This window comes from Tauraco erythrolophus, chromosome 24 (assembly GCF_009769465.1).
Source record: "Tauraco erythrolophus isolate bTauEry1 chromosome 24, bTauEry1.pri, whole genome shotgun sequence".
In the NCBI taxonomy this organism is placed as follows: domain Eukaryota; kingdom Metazoa; phylum Chordata; class Aves; order Musophagiformes; family Musophagidae; genus Tauraco; species Tauraco erythrolophus.
This window is the reverse complement of record NC_141488.1, coordinates 2,394,468-2,413,080: the sequence shown is the minus strand read 5'-3', so window position 1 is coordinate 2,413,080 and position 18,613 is coordinate 2,394,468. Positions and strand designations below refer to the sequence as shown.

The 18,613-nt window shown below is 51.3% G+C and overlaps 1 protein-coding gene across 6 annotated transcripts; it reads left to right on the top strand.

The window, feature by feature from the left end:
• Positions 1–323: 323 nt before the first annotated feature.
• On the top strand, positions 324–18,522 carry ZCCHC17 (zinc finger CCHC-type containing 17). Of its 6 annotated transcripts, none has more exons than XR_015222839.1 (8): positions 324–384; positions 936–993; positions 2,226–2,326; positions 4,321–4,412; positions 5,158–5,258; positions 6,874–7,022; positions 16,811–17,091; positions 18,345–18,522. XR_015222839.1 is itself a non-coding variant. In XM_086625998.1 (8 exons), exons 1-7 carry the CDS (start codon positions 343–345, stop codon positions 16,985–16,987), a joined length of 720 nt encoding a protein of 239 aa, XP_086482124.1. In that variant the 5' UTR covers positions 324–342; the 3' UTR covers positions 16,988–16,995; positions 18,345–18,522. The 6 variants fall into 6 exon arrangements, 5 of the variants coding, with proteins under 5 accessions (XP_086482124.1, XP_086482125.1, XP_086482127.1 ...); XM_086625998.1 differs by having other exon boundaries at positions 16,811–16,995; XM_086625999.1 differs by lacking the exon at positions 18,345–18,522 and adding an exon at positions 17,118–17,543 and having other exon boundaries at positions 16,811–16,995.
• The last annotated feature ends 91 nt before the right edge of the window (positions 18,523–18,613 follow it).

The window sequence follows — 18,613 nt, the reverse complement described above, 5'->3', positions numbered from 1 at the left end:
TGATTGGCTACCGGCTGGTACCCGCCATCATTGCGCGCGGCGATTGGCGGAGTGAAGCTGTGCTTCACGCTGAGTGAGGGAAGAGGAAACCGGCGGGGAGCTATGGCGGCGCTGGGGCGGTGCAGCGCCGGGCGCTGACGGGCCCCGGCTCCTCGCGGCCGCCGGGCGGGGCCCGTCCTGCCTCATCGCGCCGCTCCGGGCCGCGCCTGCCCCGCGGCGTCAGCCCGGCGGGCGCTGTGAGGGGTTAATGCCCGTTCGCTTCGAGGCGGCTGCCTGAACTCCGCGGAGCTCGGCCGGAGGCGGCCGCGCTGCTGGGGCGCCTTTCGCCGCGGGCCCGTGGGGATGGAGGCGCTGCCGGAGCTCTACGCCATCTTCCAGGGGGAGGTGTGAGCGCTGCGGCCCTGCCAGGCGCTGTGGCCTAAAACATAAGCTTTGCTTGTTTTTTGTTTTTTTTATTTTGTTTGTTTTAGGCACTGCTTAGTTCAGTGGCGGTTTGAGTAACTGGCGGTTCTGCTCTGCAATGTGCACCTCTGTGTGTCTGTGCGTTTATGCGCGGGCATAATGGTGTGTGCCCCATCCCTGGGAGTGTTCAAGGCCAGGCTGGATGAGGCTTTGGGCAACCTGGTGTAGTGGAGGGTGTCCCTGCCCATGGCAGGGGGGTTGGAACTGGATGATCTTTGAGGTCCCTTCCAACCCAAACCATTCCATGATTCCATATAAAACGTTTCCATGAAGGGTGCAGGGTGGCTACCTGCCCACACCTGCTCCAGGTATCTGGCATTGCAGTGTCTAACCTGCCCCAGAACGTAAAGGTGAAGGAAAGCAGGAGAACCATGTGGGCTTTTTTTTTGGTGCATGTTCTACCCTGTGGCTTGAAAACAATTTATGGTTGGTGAAGGATTTTCCTTCAGGTGTTGTGTTGGTTTTCTTCGCAGGTTGCTACCGTGACAGAATATGGGGCGTTTATAAAAATCCCAGGCTGCAGGAAACAAGGTTTGTTGCTCTCTTTCTGTTCAGACGTGGTTTCACAGTGGTGTGCTCGAGCCAAGCAGTCATCTTCAGAATTAAAGCCTTGCTAGCTTTTCAACAAAGCTCAGAAAAGATTTTTTTTTTTTTCAAATTCAAGAAGAAATTGGGGTTCTCAGGAATTATTTAGATTATGATGGTGTGTTTGCACAAATTACAAAACGGCTCAGAGGGCTCTTTGGTAACTTGAGGATATTTTGGTGTGGCTTTTTGGTACCTTCAGGATGGTTTAGCGAATCATTTGAAGGTATTGCCCAAACTATAGAAGCTTTCTGCAATTAGAGAGTTTGCCCAACTTATTTCTTTTACAGCCAGTATAAATCAGTTAAATAAAAGACAGAAACGAAGCTCAAATAAAAAATAAATTGCAAAAGCTGACTTAAAGCTCCAGCAGCAAGGTGTGTTTCCCTCTTTATCCTTCCTTGGACAAGCCTGTAGCCCACATGGCATTCCTGCAAATTGAACCTACAGTTCTGGGGCTGTGACCTGGCAGGGACAGGAGGTCAGGGCAGCCCTGGTGCTTCATGCTTTTGACTTGCCAGCACAGTGTTGTGTTGCTGGTGTGTGAAATGGGCTCTCTGGTGCTCGGGGTGGCCTCAGAGAAGAGGCAGGAAGGGAGAGGTGTCAGTGCCTGCCACAGTTTTCTGTGTGGACACCTGGTCTCTTGAACACAAAGCCATTGCTTTGGCTGCCTGCTTCTTGGAGTTGGTTTGGGGCAGATCTCCATGAGCTGTTAGGTGTCCGATTGATGCAGCTGGTTGATTCTCACCTGCACAACGCACTGGAGGAAATAAATGGTTAGTTTTTCTTAGGGGAGCTGCTGAATATGTGCCCTGTCTCCCAGAGCAGTGGTCTCCAAATGGCTTTGATGGTGCAGCCTCAGAGTAAAATCAGTTAAATTCAGTTAAACTCAGGAGCATGCACCTCCAATATGTGTGTGTGTTTGTAAATTGTGTACATGTACTACTGTCCTGATGTTATAAATCATACTGAAAGGTAAAAAGGATGAGCTAAAAATGAAATAAGCACTATTGTTTAAAAAAAATAATTATTTGTTAGTGGTACAAAAATATTTTCTTCCCATACCCCAAAGGATTGTCTTGCATACGCCAGGCTTTGGAGACCACTGTCCCAGAGGACAAAACTGTAATTAACTTTTCTTTGTTTTTTCCCTTTTTCTCCTCCAAAACCCTGATCAGGTCTCGTTCATAAGACTCACATGTCCTCCTGCCGCGTGGATAAGCCCTCCGAGTTGGTGGATGTTGGAGATAAAGTGTGGGTGAAGCTGATTGGAAAGGAGGTAATGTGAATTGTTGTTTCTTCAGTGCTGTTTAGAGAAAACGTGCTGCAAAACCAGTGAGCTGGGGACACCTGTGCACGGGGGCTGTGTGTTCCTGATGGGCTCTGTTGTGTAAACTGGTGAATTCTCTTCACCTCCATGGGTGGCTTTGGGCACTAACCTTGTGGGACTCGCCATGGCACAGCTCAGAAAAAAAGCATTTGAGAAAAGCCTGTGGCTTAAAGGCAGCTTCCCTTGCCCTGTGTGCGCCTTCACAGCCTGCCGTGTCCGGGATGGGCACTTTGGTGGCTCAGTGGGCAATTTGGGAGCATCCCAGGTAAGAGCTGGTATAAACACAGTTCAGGAAATGTTTTCAGACAGGCACGTTCTCAGAAGCAGCTGAGATTTTTTGTTTGTTCATTTTCCAGGAAGATGGCAGTGGCACTGAGTTATATTCAAGATAAAACATGGGGGCTTTTTGTTTGCCTGTTTTTTTTTCCTACAGTCTACGTTGTTTTTTTTCCGCAGAAGGTACGACAACAGTGTATCTTATAGAATCACAGAATGGTTTGGATTGGAAGAGACCTTCAAGATCACCCACTTCCAACCCCCCTGCCATGAGCAGGGACACCCTCCACTACACCAGGTTGCTCAAAACCTCATCCAACCTGGCCTTGAACACTTCCAGGGATGGGGCAGCCACAACTTCTCTGGGCAACCTGGTCCAGTGCCTCACCACCCTCAGAGGGAAAATTTTTTTTCTTAGATCCAATCTAAATCTCCCCTCTTTCAGTTCAAAGCCATTGCCCCATGTCCTGTCACTCCACGCCCTTGTCCAAAGTTCCTCTTCAGCTTTCTTGTAGCCCCTTTAGGTACTGGGAGGTGCTGGAAGGTCTCCCCGGAGCCTTCTCTTCTCCAGGCTGAACAGCCCCAACTCTCTCAGCCTGTCTCCTGTATTTAAAGATTAGTTGGAAGAAAACCGAAAGACTCTTGCTTTAGGGAGCCATGGAACAAAGCAAGCTGACTGTATTTTGTCGAGATCAAGGTGGAAACTTCCAGTGCAAAGTTGCACAGGGTTTGGCCTTAAACGCTTTTTTTTTTTAAAGAAGGGTAATCGGGTTGATGTACAAAACAAAGACCTGGTTTTGTGTGAGATAAGGGAGATGGGTTGAGAAACTTGGTCTTACATGGTGTAGGAAATCTATGTGAAAGACTCTACAGGTTCTTTTTAGCCATCTGTGATGTGTGTGGGTTTTTTTTAAATTATACTAACAAAATTTGAATTAAGCCACTGTTTTCTTTATCTGGAGCACAGTTGGGTTTCTGGGCTCTTTACTGTAGAGGAAAGGGGCAGAAGCGTGTCGGAGAGTGGACAGCAGAGGAGTTCATTGTCAGATTGCCTTCAGATAACTGCAGGGATGTCAGAAACAGGCAAACCAGGAACACTTTCAACAGCAGCATTGGGGAAAATGCACAAGGTTGCAAGAAAGGCTCAAAAAACCCCCAGACATAGAACTCTTGCTTCTGAAGTGGTGATGTGGCAGTCATGGACTTACTAGGATTCAGAGAAGAGTACACCCCTGACAGATACTGACAACGTTTTCAGTCCCATCAGAAGGCTGAAATGGGAAAAAGGAGATCAAGTTTGATTTTTCAGAAAGCAAGTCGGCCAAAGTGCTGGACTAGGGGAACTGCCTTGCAGGTGGATAATTTGGGAATTACAGCAAAGCTTCCAAACGTGCCCTTGGGTTTGGTCATGGCAAAAGCAGAACATTGACCTGAGCAGACCTGTGGTTTGATCTTGTCGTTATCTGAGGTAGCTCTTAACAGAAGCTGGTTTGTGAGCTGGAGTACTCTAAATTTAGTGTAAACGCAGTTGTGAAACAATCCAGCAAAAGCACTGTCATGTAGTGGTGCTGCCCTTTGCCATCTGACAGTTTCCTGCTTTCTCTGCAGGCCTCCAGACCCAGTGCAGTGATTAACATCATTTATCATTCCATGTCTTCCTCTTTCAGATGAAGGATGACAAACTGAAACTCTCCCTCTCCATGAAGGTCGTTAACCAAGGCACGGGAAAAGACCTCGACCCGAACAATGTTTCCCTTGAGTAGGTAAATCTGCTGAGCAGAACGTAACAAATTAGGTTGCTGCCTACCTTTCCCTGCCTTGCATTCCTGGCTTTCCTGCCATCCTTATTCTCTAGGTCTGCCTCCTTTTGGAGGGTGGGGGGCTCTTCCTGGGACCCCGGCGACGTGCTGGCTGCAGGGCTGACTGCAGGCACCCCTGGGGTGTTGCCTGGAGGGCTGCAGGGAGTCCCAGCCCTTCACACCGCAGCAGGATTTCCATTCCTGCCTTGTGATGGCTGAGTGCTGGAAGTTCTGCTCATTCCAACTGGGCGTTTTTCTCACTTTCACACCCTAGAAAATCAAATCTTAACTGCTTGGATGTTTCAGAGCTTCTTTGTCTACATCTTTTTTTTTTTGTGTGTGTGACATCTCTTGCAGGTGAAATAAAATTGCTTTAGTTTTATACTGGGCAGGTACATCTGTGTGTGTTTATTCACACACAAAACACAGATGCTGGTATAAAGGATGTAGCTGCAGCTCCTCGTGGCTGTCTGCTCCGTGTCGAGATGGCTGAGGTGATCTCAAACATGGGTGGTGACCTGTAACGTGCTGTTAAATGTGGTTTATTCCAACGAGCAGTCAGTCAGCTCCCTCCTCTGGTTTATCTGATCAAGTGATGTTTTCAGAGCAACACTTGGAAACACTTGTGTATAGATGGTGTCCACAGAAACATACAGGTTTGAAAATGAGAGTGGATTGTAAGTGGAACTGTGCTTCCCGTTCCAGTCAGGATGAGAGGAAGAAACGCACGTTCAGAGACTACACGAGTCAGAAGATCACGCTGGAAGCTGTCCTGAACACCGTGTGCAAGAAGTGTGGTTGCAAAGGTACGTCCGTGCAGGGCTGTCTTGTTCTTTTGCTGAACACTTGGTCTAAAGTGACCTGTAGACAGGATTGTATCCATGGCTGTCTCATGGGGTGTGTATAGGGACTGAATTTTGCTTCCACATGTCTCTCTTAGAGGAGAACGACGTTTTCTATCGTGTGTTGCATAAAGAAAAGACTTAGCTGAACTCCTTTTGTAAAGGTTTGTTTCTTAAATCGTATCCCTTTGAGCTTCCCATAAAGAATCTTCCTACTCCATACAGGACCAGTACAGATTCTTCTTGCAGCATTTGTGTTACTGTATCTTGTAGTTGAGGTCTCATTCCAGTTCCATGTTCTAAGGAATAAACATCTGCCTTCACCAGGTCATTACACCTCTGCTCTGGAGACAGGCTGAGAGAGTTGGGACTGTTCAGCCTGGAGAAGAGAAGGCTCCAGGGAGACCTTCCAGCAGCCTGCCAGTACCTAAAGGGGCTACAGGAAAGCTGGAGAGGGACTTTGTCCAAGGGTGTGGAGAGACAGGACACAGGGCAATGGCTTTGAACTGAAAGAGGGGAGATTTTGATGAGATCTAAGGAAGAAATTCTTCCTTCTGAGGGTGGTGAGGCATTGGAGCAGGTTGCCCAGAGAAGTTGTGGCTGCCTCGTTCCTGGAAGTGTTCAAGGCCAGGTTGGATGAGGCTTTGGGCAACCTGGTGTAGTGGAAGGTGTCCCTGCCCATGGCAGGGGGGTTGGAACTGGGTGATCTTTAATTATGAAGAATGATCAGCAGAAATTACTGATCAGTTTTTGGGAACACAGTGTTGGCTTGTGAGAGCAGTCTCTGAGCTGAAAACAAATGTTTGGTTTTTTAATCTGGTGAAATTTTTACCTTTTGCCTAGTTCAGCAATAGGAAGTTGGCTTATGTGATGCCTTTTCAGTAGCTTTTGGCAGGTTGCTGAGGTGTAAAGTGGTTGTTTGTACGCGGAGTTTTTGCTGTGCCCTGCTTGGCTTGCATTGTTCAGCCGTAGGAGAAATAGCTCAGCGGAGTCAGTGCTGTTCTGGAGAAGGTTAGTAACAGCTATGGTTCTCTGCAGTGGTAGATAACTGTCTTTAAAGAACCCCCCAAACCTGAAACTGGGTTCTGTGTATTCTCAGTCTGGTTTTAATGGTGATGTCTGCACAGGCAAGCAGGTGCTGCCTATCTGCAGCTTCCAGTACAACTGTTAGTAGGGCAGCTTTTTTCTCCAGGGCAGGAAGGGTAGAACCAGAATGAGCTGATGTCCTCTGTGTTTGTGGCTTTGATCTCATTTACCAAGTGCCTGTGGCACCGGTTCTCCCTTTCACTTACCCTTTTTCATGCTGTTTAAGCCCTTGCACAGACACGTTTGTGCCAGTTGCCCTGTTCAGACAAGAGTCTCTTAGTTAGTTTTTGCTTGACTGATCTTTCCAGGATGACCTGGGTTGTGTTTGCTCCCCGGCTTATTCAATCAGGACATGCTGAACTAGCTGAAATGCCAGGACAAAAAGTGTACAGTGTAGATTCTTTTATTGTGACTAATAATAAAAAGACCATTGGTGGCACTTCAGGTATCTGAAAAAAGGGGATAAGTTACTACTTCAAACACTATTTTGTAGGTCATTTTGCCAAGGAGTGTTTCATGCAGCCTGGAGGTACCAAATACAGCCTCATTCCAGAAGAGGAGGAAGAAGAGGTGGCAGCAGCAGGATGTGAAAGAGATAAAAAGAGCAACGTGGCTGATGATTCTTCAAAAAAAAGGAAAAAGGTACGAGGTGCCCTACTGCTGGCCTGGAGAAGTGGGCCAGATAACCTGTGCCGTGTAGGCACAGCTGTGTCTTACTACGGCACCTTGGTTACGATTAGCTGGTTCTGGCCTGAGAAGGTGGCTGGGTTTTGGGCAGGTTCTGTAGCAAAGCAGGAATCTGCTCTGCAGACTTGTTAGGAATTTCTTATACTTTCTGCCTTTATTCCTGCTAAACTTTCTTTAAGATGGTTTTGTGCTGTAACACACAGTCCTCAAAAGTCCTTGCATACAGGGCTGAAAGGGTAGTTATTTTTTCTCCTGGTCTTTGTGAGGCTCTCTAGAAATTGTTTCAGTTTCCTGAATTTCTGTGATTCCTGTTTCCCCTCCCTTCTCGCTCCTCTTGGCTTAACACCTTTAACCCGAATGAAACACCCCTGCCTTGCTTCAGCACCTGTCCTGCCCCCACCAGTACCATGTGGACTCATCTGCCCATGCCAGGGGAAAATCGCTGGTGGCATTTGCACAGGGAGCGTGCTCTGTTTCCGGGCACTAAAGTAACTCTTGTCTGTGTGAGAAGGTCAAGAGGTGAGAGACCTTTTATGTCCCGTGTTTGAACTCTGGCTTCGGAGCGTGCTGGAACTAAACGTAGGGGAGACCTGAATCCAAACCAGGAGTGGCTGGTGGTCACTTGGTTTAGACAGCAATGAACGTTCCAGTTCTAGACTTCAACTGGAATCCAACTTTTAGTTGTGCTTCCAAAGCCCTTTGTTTTTTTTCCTTTCTGTTTTTTCTTTTCTCTTTCCAACCCCGTGGCCTGTCCTTACCCCTGGAGAGGGGCAACAGGCAGGAACGGTGGTGGGTTCCTTTTCACAGGAGAGGGACAAGGATGGTGTTAGTAGTTGCATGATGAGAGCTAACTTCTGAGGGCTTAGTTCTCTCAAGCTCACTGTGGAGTTACACAGTAGTAGTGCCAGTAGGAGGGACTGCAGATGGTGGCAACAGGGAAAGGAGGAGTCTGTTTCAATGGCAGCACTTGGACCAGTCTAGGGCCACCCTGGTGGCTGAATTCTCGCTTCCAGTCACATTTTTCATTGGAAATGTGGCTTCTGACACTTTGGTACACTCTTGTTTGAGAGAGGAGTAGCTGGGGCTGTTCGTGGGATTGCAGGTGGTGACTGCACTGGGGTGAAAGAGCCAAGTGTGTTGTGACTTGCCGTGTGCCAGCCCCTGCCCTGTGTGTGCCTGACTGTGCCCTACACTCAGCATAAAACGAAGTTGGTGTTAATTTGATGCCTGATTTGCAGTTCTTGCTTGCCTGGCAGCACTCTGGGTAGCTGATCAGTAATGGGAACGAGATCTCTCTTGACTGTAGATCCTGTTGCCCGGTTCCATCCGAGATGTGCTTTACTTCCCGCTACATCGGCTCTTATTCCAGAATGTCTTGTCTGCAGAGTGTCGTTACGTTGTGCCAGAAAATACACATGCTCTTCCTTCTGTTCCGATCGCAGTGCCGTGTGATTGAGCTGAGTCTCCCAACAGCTCACTGGGACTCTGACCTTTCCAGACTCCAGACGTTGGGATTCTCTTGCCGTGGAGTGGTGTGAGAGCAGGCACCTCAGCTTCTCCTGCCTTGGGTTCCCTTCCCTCTAGCAGTGCCGGGGATTTGTCTGGTAAAGGCTCTGTAACTGTTATTTAAATGCTGGGGGGAAAATTACATCAAGGTGCACAAATAGCTCGTTATCCCATCAGTACCCGTCCACTGGGATGGGGAGTCCCTGTGGAGTCTTGCCCTGCTGAGACTACAAGACTGTCTTGAGTTTGTTACTAATTTTTTGGGAGTCTGTGGATGAAGAGCCTTCCTTTAAATCTCGCTTGTTCCTTTGATCTTCCTTCTCAAGGACATCAAAAGTTTTCAGCTGTTTTCCAGTGCTGGAAAATAAAACTTGGAGCTTTTTGGAGGCAGGATGTGGGCTCCTCGACATGAATAGCTCTCATGTTGCCTCGAGTGCCTGCTGTGATCTTGTCTGGGAGCCACCACGAGCTTCCTTGCTTGCCCAGAGCCCCAGGGGGATTTACACAAAGTAGAAACAGCTCAGTTTACCTCGTAACAATCGCCTTGCTGACCCCGTCCCATCTGATGTTTGTCACATAAACACAGAGGTTACATTTTTAAGAAGTAGATAGGATGGATGTCTACCAAGCATCCATTTTGTGTCATAGTAATAGAGTCATAGAATCATGGAATGGTTTGGGTTGGAAGGGAACTCAAAGATCATCCAGTTCCAACCCCCCTGCCATGGGCAGAGACAGCTTCCATTACACCAGGTTGCTCAAAGCCTCATCCAGCCTGGCCTTGAACACTTCCAGGGATGGGGCAGCCACAACTTCTCTGGGCAACCTGGTCCTGTGCCTCACCACCCTCAGAGGGAAGAATTTCTTCTTAGATCTCGTCAAAATCTCCCCTTTCAGTTTAAATCCATTGCCCCGTGTCCTGTGACTGCATGCCCTTGTCCAAAGCCTCTCTCCAGCTTTCTTGTAGCCCCTTTAGGTACTGGAAGGTCTCCCTGGAGCCTTCTCTTCTCCAGGCTGAACAGCCCCAACTCTCTCAGCCTGTCTCCATAGCAGAGGTGCTCCAGCCCTCACATCACCTCCGTGGCCTCCTCTGGCCCCGCTCCAGCAGCTCCATGTCCTTCTGATGTTGGGGACCCCAGAGCTGAACGCAGCACTGCAGGGGGGGTCTCAGGAGAGCAGAGCAAAGGGGCAGAATCCCCTCCCTCGACCTGCTGCCCACGCTGCTTTGGATGCAGCCCAGGACACGGTTGGCTTTCTGGTGCCAGTGCACGGTTCCGGCTCATGTTGAGCTTCTCATCACCCAACACCCCCAAGTCCTTCTCCTCAGGGCTGCTCTCCATCCATTCTCCACCCAGCCTGTACTTGTGCTTGGAATTGCCCCGATCCACGTGCATTAACATTTTTGTTTTTTCATGATCAACACTTTGTTTCCTTGATCTGATGCTTCCTTGCAGCCTCTGGCTCTCCTTAGAGAGATACTCTGGGGTCCTCACTCCTTTTCTTGGCTTGCCTTCCCAATATTTCCTCAGTTCCTCACTCTTGTGCCTGAGCCCCACAGCATTTATGGAATTAGGAGGCCACTGGACGCTTCAGGTCTCCGCAGTGGCCCAGGCTTCAGTGTGACTGATGGCACAAGTCTCTGTGGTGCCAGTACTCTGCCTGTGAGAGCCCCATCCTGCCTCCCACCATCCCTGAGGATATCAGTGACTTGAGAGAGGGAAGCAGAAACGATGACGACGCGGTGCCGTGCGGAAGTGCCGGAGATGATCCGAGGAGTCGGCGGCAGCTGGGGGGCACGTGGCTGTGTCCCTTTGGCTTCTCCTCCCAGGGTCACGGGGTGGAGGAGCTCCTCTGGGAACGCGGCAGTGTGGGAGGCAGGCGTGCTGGGAACAAAGGGACCCTTCCCATTCTTTCCTGCCTGGCTTTGAAGAAGAGGTCCGCTCTTTGGACACTGGGAGTAACCCTTGAATTTGAATTCTACAAAAGCATCCTGTCTCTGCTTGGATACATTGATTGACTTACCTGTCCCTAGGGGTGGCTTTGCAACAGTCGATGGAATTGCAGAGCAAATGTGACCTGGGATGGCTTCTTGGCAGACTCTGCTGCTTTTTCTCCCACTGGGGAAAAGATTCCCAGGCAATCTGCTTGCAGATGTTGTCTCTTCATGTAAAAACCACACCTTAATTGTTCGTTCGGTGCCCTGTCGTTCTTCAAGCCTTAGTCCATCCTCACTTGTAGCTGGTACTTGTTTTACTGGTTCTTAAATGGCATCAGCTTATGACACAGCTCTTCACACGCTGAGCTGTTCTCACTGATTCACTGTTCACACTCACTGCTCACACCGATTGTCCTGGTCTGTGCTCTCGTGAACATTGCTGTATTTATTTCGTGACCATAGACAGGGTTCTTCTCATCAGATTAATTCTGACTGGTCCTCAAACAAGGGATGCAATAATACCTTTAGATTTACATAAAAAAATCTTGTTTGGAATTAAATTGGGTGATAGAATTTCACTTTTTTTTCCTCCCCCTTTTAAATAATTAAAAAAAAAAACTAGAAGGAATACTGGCATGGCTCTGGAGATGCAGACAGATATCTGGAAATCCGTTCTAATTTTTCACAAGGACAGCAGTAAAGTCTCCAAATGAAACTGTGACACCAGAAAAGAGCCTGGTGAAAATTATTTAAACTTCTTGGAGAGTTCGGGACACTCCCCTCTTATCTCAAAATCAAATACCTTCAGAAGAAATGAACTGTTGTAACATTCCTAAAGCACAGCCCTGAGCAACTTTTCTTGCAAAGGACAGGAGAGAGCCTGGGGAGCTAATGTGGTGCCCCCCGAGTGCCAGCTTTTTAAAAATAACTGGAGCAGGAGCAGAACCAGCACTGTCAGGCTGTAGCCCAGCCTGTTGCTCTTCTGCGTGCCAGCTCCCAACGTGGGTTTTGTAGATGAGAGATTTCGAGGCAAGTTTGTTCTGTTTTGGTACACTTGTTAAATAAATTGGGCAGGATGTGGCAGGAACTGGAACGTGCGGATCTTCACACTTGTCTGCCCTCTGCCTCTTTCCACTGGGAGCCTGCTTGGGCAAAATCCACTTCAAATGTTTACGCAAACACGGTGTTTGCAGTGCTGGGGGAGTGCCTGGGTGTGCCTGAGAGCTGAGCTGAGCTTCAGCTGGGGGTTCTGGAGCCCAGTTTGAAGCTGTGGGTGCGGCAGGGCTTTGCTGGTGTCACCCGAGGCAGAAATCCAGCCCTTGCTTTGGCACTGCCCTCACCAAACGCAAACTGGGAAAACGCTCCCGCTTGCACAACACTGAGTCAACGGGTTGCCAGCGAGCACTTGTCTCCCAGTACCAGGATGCTGGAGTTGAAGGAAAGCTGTGGTTTAATAGAAGACTGCTGTTGTGCAGAACGATTTTGCAGCAGCGCTGCCTCCTGCTACAGAAAACATGGAGCTCTTCTGCCGCCGGCTTGCTCCCTGCAGCATTTGCACTCCGGCCTGTGCTTATGCTGGGGTGCTTGCAGTACTGCACTGGGAACACTTTCTGTGTGTCAGTGGGAGCAGTTGGGCTGTTGGAAACCCCCAAAAAGGGGAGACTGAGGAGTGTGTGGGTTTGTTTTGTTGTTTTTTTTTTCCCAGCCAGCACAATGTCCACGTGTGTGCTTTTATTTCCCCTGCAGTCCTGAAGGGACTGGTGTGACATCCTGTCCTGTCTTCAGCCTTCACGTGCTGAGAAAGTTTCCCAAGCTCTGGAATGGAACTCTGGTAGTTGTTAAGGTCTTGTCAAACTTTCTCACCATGTGCACAGGCTGGAAAAGCTTGAGAAAATTCTCCTTGCTGCATCCCTTTCTCTAGAAGATTTAACTCTTTACCATCCTCTTCTAAAGACTGTTAGGATTTGCCTTCTGGCCTTTGTCGGTGGGTAGGGGACTCTGTAAGGAGTCTGGTATTGTCACACAGAAAAATTTCAACTGTCAAATTTTAGGTGACATCAATGATCATAGTGCTATTACGGAGCTACCAAAAACTGCTACCTGCCAAGGATCTGCTAGGTGTGAACTCAGTCCTCTGCTCGCTTCCCTGGAGTCCCAGAGGGCTCTCTGCTTGATGTTCAGCTCCAAGCCACGCGTCATCTTTGCTCTTCCACCTCCCGAAAAGAGTTGTTCTGCTTCCCATTAAATAAGCTGCTAGCTCCCTTCCTTTGTTGTCCCTAATGGATAGCCTGGATCCGGTGCTGTGACACACAATCCATGCTAAATTGATGTCTTTAGCTGGGCCTGTTGTGTCTCCGTAATGCTTACGGGAGAATATGTTGGGAAGGAAACTTAGGCGGCCTTGGCTTGTCTTCCCGTAAGCCAGGACATTAATCTTCATCTGGAAACTGCACTCGTCTGGAAGCGGCTGGAGCTAATGGAGGAAATGTCTTGTGGGGAGCAGGGGGGAGCCCAGCCTGCTCTGCGCTCTTCGCACTGGGATGTTTCTTTTTCCCCAAGCAATTTTAAGACAATTTGCCCTTCAGGGGGAAGCTGTGGGTGACACTGGAGGGCCACCAGCAACCCTGTGCCCTGGCCGTGACCACGTACCTGAATGTAGCACAGGCTTGGCTTGGTGAGCCCCCCAAGCACCTCCGAGCCTGCAGCAGGCGATGCAGAGTTGGGGCGTAAAAGTTACTGCAGGAGTAACTCGGGCTGAACCCACAAAAGTGGTGGCAGCGCTGGGTTCAGACCTTCAGTTCTCATATCCAGCCCCAGCAGCCTCTGGCTGGGTTGGAGCAGGTGGGAATACTTCCCCACACCAGGGATCTCGTGTCTGTGACTGACTGCCGCCGTTTCTTTCATCTAGTCGTGTTCATTTTCTCTCCCTTGGCTTAGCTTCTCGGGTGGCTGTGGAATTCCGCAGCAGCCGGCCAAGGAGGGCGGGCTCCCCGAGGTCTCGTCCTGCCTGTAGTCGTGTGACTGGCACAACCGTGCCCGTGGGCTTGCTCCTTCCTTCTGCTTCCTTGTGAAATGAGTGCATGGCACTGAGAGCCCTGCCAAGGCAGGAGTGACATACAGCAAACCTCTCCCAGTAAAACTGCCTGCAAGCCCAGGGATGGCCTTGAGGTCATTTGGGATGCTCTTGGCGAGGAAAATGAGTGGATCTATTGACTTGGGGGCTCCAGGCTTCTCCCATTACACTCCCTTCCATGGTGGAATGTAAAACACATTTATGTGTTATGTTTCATAGAATCACAGACTGGTTTGGGTTGGAAGGGACCTCAAAGGTCATTCAGTTCCAACCCCCCTGCCATGGGCAGGGACACCCTCCACTACACCAGGTTACTCAAAGCCTCATCCAGCCTGGCCTTGAACACTTCCAGGGATGGGGCAGCCACAACTTCTCTTTGACCCCAGCTGCGACGCTGCTGTGCCATCTCAGCTGCAAAACATGTTCCTACAAACCCAAGGTGACACCAGTCTGCAGGAGATGCATCCAGTAAAGATAAAGTGTGCGCAGGGGAAAGGAGTTGGGCTGTGATGAGGAGATAAAAGCTCATCTGGTGCAGCACTGGTGCGTGTATCACTGGTACCTGGCTGCACAGTTAAATAATGGAAGAGAACAGGCTGCTGGTTTGCAGCAAGTTTAAGTGTAAGCCCATTGCAGCAGCCGCTCGGGCTCGGGGCGCCTCACTGGCCAGTCTCTGCTTCGTGAAACCCTCGTTTGCTTCTTTCCTTGTGCCCTCGACTAGAGTGGAAGTTCCCGACAGCCATTTCCACAGAAAGGCCTCCCTTTGGTGCGGGGGTGACCGTGGGTGAGACCAGTGGATGCTCCCCGGGGACCGCTGTCACTGGGCTTCCACGGGAACCTGGAGCCCGTACTGGTCTGAGCAATCTCGAAGTGCTTTCTACTCAGCATGTGCAAAATAGTAAAATGAGTTTTTTTTCATGGGCCCACTCACCTGCTTGCTGCTTTCCTTTACTTGCAAGAACCAAGGGCCATTAGGAAAAATCCCTCATTTTTGCAGTACAATAATTTCTTTTTCAAAACATCTTCCTGAAATATACCTGAAAACCTGTATCTTCCTCCTTGTTCTGAGAGCTGATCTACACTGGTTTTGCAGGTATTCAGGGAATTAGAAAGGTGAGTCGTGCTGGGATCGGACTGGGATGTTTCTTTGTGCACCGAAGCTCACCGTGCCAGCTGATGCCTTCTGAGCCATTTGTGTTCCTGGCATCAGCACCGCTTGGCTTGGCGCTGGCTGCCCACCCTGCTGCAGGGCAGCGGTTCGCCGAGGTGCTCGGAGGGCACGGCCAGCTCCCGAGAGCTGCGGTCAGCACTTCTCCTCCCGCTGCGTGCTGGAAGGGGGGTGAAGCAACGGGCAGAGCAGGGCCAGCAGCTGGGCAGTGCAGGCTGCCAGCACGGGCAGGTCAGATCCTCTCCCTCAGTACCGCTTCCTAATTAATTATATGCAAATTGCTGTACTGCAGCATTAGAATCATGGAACAGTTTGGGTTGGAAGGGACCTCAAAGATCGTTCAGTTCCAAACCCCCTGCCATGGGCAGGGACACCCTCCACTACACCAGTTTGCTCCAAGTCTCATCCAGCCTGGCCTTGAACACTTCCAGGGGCGGGGCAGCCACAGCTTCTCTGGGCAACCTGGTCCAGTGCCTCACCACCCTCAGAGGGAAGAATTTCTTCCTTATATCCCATCGAAATCTCCCCTCTTTCAGTTCAAAGCCATTGCCCCTTGTCCTGTCACTCCACACCCTTGTCCAAAGCCCCTCTCCAGCTTTCCTGTAGCCCCTTTAGGTACTGGAAGGTGCTGGAAGGTCTCCCCAGAGCCTTCTCTTCTCCAGGCTGAACAGCCCCAACTCTCTCAGCCTGGTTCCATAGCAGAAGTGCTCCAGCCCTCGCAGCACCTCTGTGGCCTCCTCTGGACCTACCCCAACAGCTCCATGTCCTTCTTGTGTTGGGGACTCCAGAGTCCAGAGCTGAATGCAGTATTCCAGGGGGCGTCTCACGAGAGCAGAGCAGAGGGGTTAAATAGTCTTTATCTGCTTTGGGATGCTCTGCCCGATTCGATTCCAGGGGAAGGTGTGCTGCGGTACTGATCTCAGAGTAATCTCTGATTGGCACCTGTCAGATGCCTTGAAATTGAGGGTTTAGATCCCTTTTAGAGTTCCTCACGGGCTTTATTCCAGCACCAGCTGTTCTAATTCTGCAGCTAAACGTCAGGTCTTGAGCTCTGCATAGCTGTTGCTTCAGGGCTTGGCAGAAACGCAGCCCTGGGGGGCCAAGTGCTGCCCCTGGGCTCTGCCTGGGTGCCAGGGGAGAGGAGGGGACGCTGAGAGAGCAAGAGGGGTGCAGTCGTGTGCTCGGAGGTGGGAGCGGTGCAGTCCCTGCTGGGAGGTGGGAGCAGGGGGGTGCAGTCCCTGCTGGGAGGTGGGAGCAGAAGGGGTGCAGTCTGTGTGCTTGGAGGTGGGAGCAGGAGGGGTGCAGTCCCTGCTGGGAGGTGGGAGCAGGAGGGTGCAGTCCCTGCTGGGAGGTGGGAGCAGGAGGGTGCAGTCCCTGCTGGGAGGTGGGAGCAGGAGGGTGCAGTCCCTGCTGGGAGGTGGGAGCAGGAGGGATGCAGTCCGTGTGCTCGGAGGCAGGAGCAGGAGGGGTGCAGTCTCTCCTGGGAGGTTGCGCAAAGCGCCGGGGCTTGCAAAAGGGCACTTGCCTCATCCTGGCCAAACCCATGGGCATTTCTTGGGCACGCAGAAGGGTGTGTTGTCATCAGTGCTCCAGTGCATCCGTGCTCATTTCCTGGCAGTCTGTGGCTGTGGGTGGTGTGGGGAGGTGGGGATGGCGCTCGCATCCAGCTGGACTATTCTGGCAGCTCGCTTCCTTGGCAAAAAAGCTCCACCCTGCCAACCTTTATTAATAAAGAACAGCCTTAAATAACGGAGTGGGCTCTGACCGGGCAGGGTGGCAAAGACTCTTTTGTGGGTTGGACTGAGCAGTTTTCAGGCCTGGATTTCCATTTTGATCCCTGCCTCGATGGCAGCGGTACCCTGCCCGGCGCAGCAGTGGACTGACAGCGGGGTTAAATCCTGACTCACTGGATGCTGCATGCACCTTCCGTGTGGGAAAAGCCTTGCCCCTGGCACAGCTTGTGAGGCACTCACTACAGAAAGTGCCTTACTGCCCTGGTGAGCACCAGTGACAATTTCCCCACGTGCAAGGGTGTGTGTTTGTTTTCCTTCATCCACTAGGAGAAGAAGAAGAAAAAGAAGCACAGGAATAAGCAATCCTCCGAGTCGGACTCGGACAGCTCCGACTCGGACAGCAACGGGGCTCAGCCAGCCAGCAAGAGGACCAAGCGTTCGGGGAAGCCCAGCAAAGCTAAGAAGAAGAAGAAGAAGAAGCATAAGAAGCAGCCCCGGGATTGAGCTGGCAGGTGGGCAGGGGCACCGGCACTGCGAACCGCGGTGACGTGGAGCTTCCTTCTCCCGCCAGTGATGCCCGGTGTGTGGGGCTACGGGTGTTGATTTTGGTACGAGTTGTCCTTTGTCACTTCAGGTTTCTCCCACCGTTGGGCACTCGTGCCAAAACTGTCGAATTCCACCCCTCGTCAGCACCTCGCCCATCCCGTGGCCCCATGTTTGCCCGGGTGAGCTGCCAGCACGCGGGGGCTCCCCTGGGCAGCACCTGCATGGCATCACCCCCTGTCCAGCTGCCTGCAGAAGGTGGAGCTGCGCAGCCGTGCTCTCCCTGCCCGTCCCCGCAGGTGGGGTGGTTCTTACTGGGCCCTGCCATGGGGCTGCGTCCTCCCAGTTGGGAACGGTGCGGAGCTGCTGGGCTTTGGTCCAAACCCTCCCCCAGCCTCACTCCCTTTGTCTGCAAACGTTGGGAGCGGAAGGATAAGAAGCAAATTGGGGGAGCGGAGATATTTTAAGCAAACATTAACTGTGGTGTGTTTGCCGCCTTGGGAAGTGATGGAAAATAAATCTCTCCCAGCTCCAGTTGTACTTTGTACTGGGTCTTTCCTTTGACACGCTCCCCACTTCATCTTGGGCACTGAAAGAACAGGGCTGGCTGCATGGGAGGGGATGTCACTGGCATTAAAGGGGTTTTTTTGGAAAGTCCTGGCTGCCTTCAGAGGTTCCCTGGGGTGGGAAGGGGGTGTGTGGTGACGTGATCCCTACGAGAAGCCTGATGCCTTCTGGTAACGAGCAACTGGGGCATAAATCTTGTAACTGGAGCTGAAGGTCAGGGGGGAAGGGGTGGCACAGGGCCGGGCTGTGCCACGCGGGGTCTGTGACCACGGAGGAAGTGCTGGCAGCAGCTGGTCCCTGCAGGGCGGATGTGCCGGGCCGGGGGAGCCGAATCGCTCCCGGTGCCTCTGGCTCTGCGGGAAGCGAGAGCGGGGCTGGCGCTTGCCCATTGGCATAGCAGGAGGAGGGCTCAGGGGTTGCTGGAGGCAGCCTGCCCCTTTGCCCTGGGCTTTGCCCTTCCCAGTGCTTCTTGCCCCAGTTCCCCACGTCCGAGTTCCGCCCTTTGGGGCTGGTTCCCCTCCCAAACCCAGTTGCAACGTGCTCGTGACCTTGATTCCCGGCTCGGCCGCGCACCATCAGCTGATGCTTTGGCAGAGAGCACCCGCTGGCACTGGTGGTGGGACAGTGGCTCTCGCTGGCATGCAGCGTGCCTGGACCCCGGATGGTTGATGGTGGAGCTGCAGTGGGAATAAACTCATATTCTCCTGGAAAAGCCCATTTCCAACCATAACGATCTCTCTTATTTCCACAGCTTGGAGAACCGGCTGAGAGGGGCTACTGGGATCGCTGGTGGTTTGACCCCCTCACTGCTGGGGTCTCTGGGCTGGTACCCCCCGTGCTCCTCCCCACAGGCTGGCTGAGACCAGCGTGGCTCAACGCCACGGGTGAGCACGTGCCAAAAAAGCCTTTTTCCGAGTAAACCGATGATCACCGAGCTGTAACAACATGGCTTTTATTATTTTTCCATGTGGGTTTTCCCATTATTAATAAAAAAAAATAAAAACCACAGAACCACCCCCC

Bases quoted from the DNA above. Each gene is read 5' to 3' on its own strand.
- ZCCHC17 (XM_086625998.1), top strand. From the start codon at position 343: ATGGAGGCGCTGCCGGAGCTCTACGCCATCTTCCAGGGGGAG. The intron at 385-935 runs GTGTGAGCGCTG...TTTTCTTCGCAG, and splicing joins ACGCCATCTTCCAGGGGGAG to GTTGCTACCGTGACAGAATA. The intron at 4,413-5,157 runs GTAGGTAAATCT...TTCCCGTTCCAG, and splicing joins CCGAACAATGTTTCCCTTGA to TCAGGATGAGAGGAAGAAAC.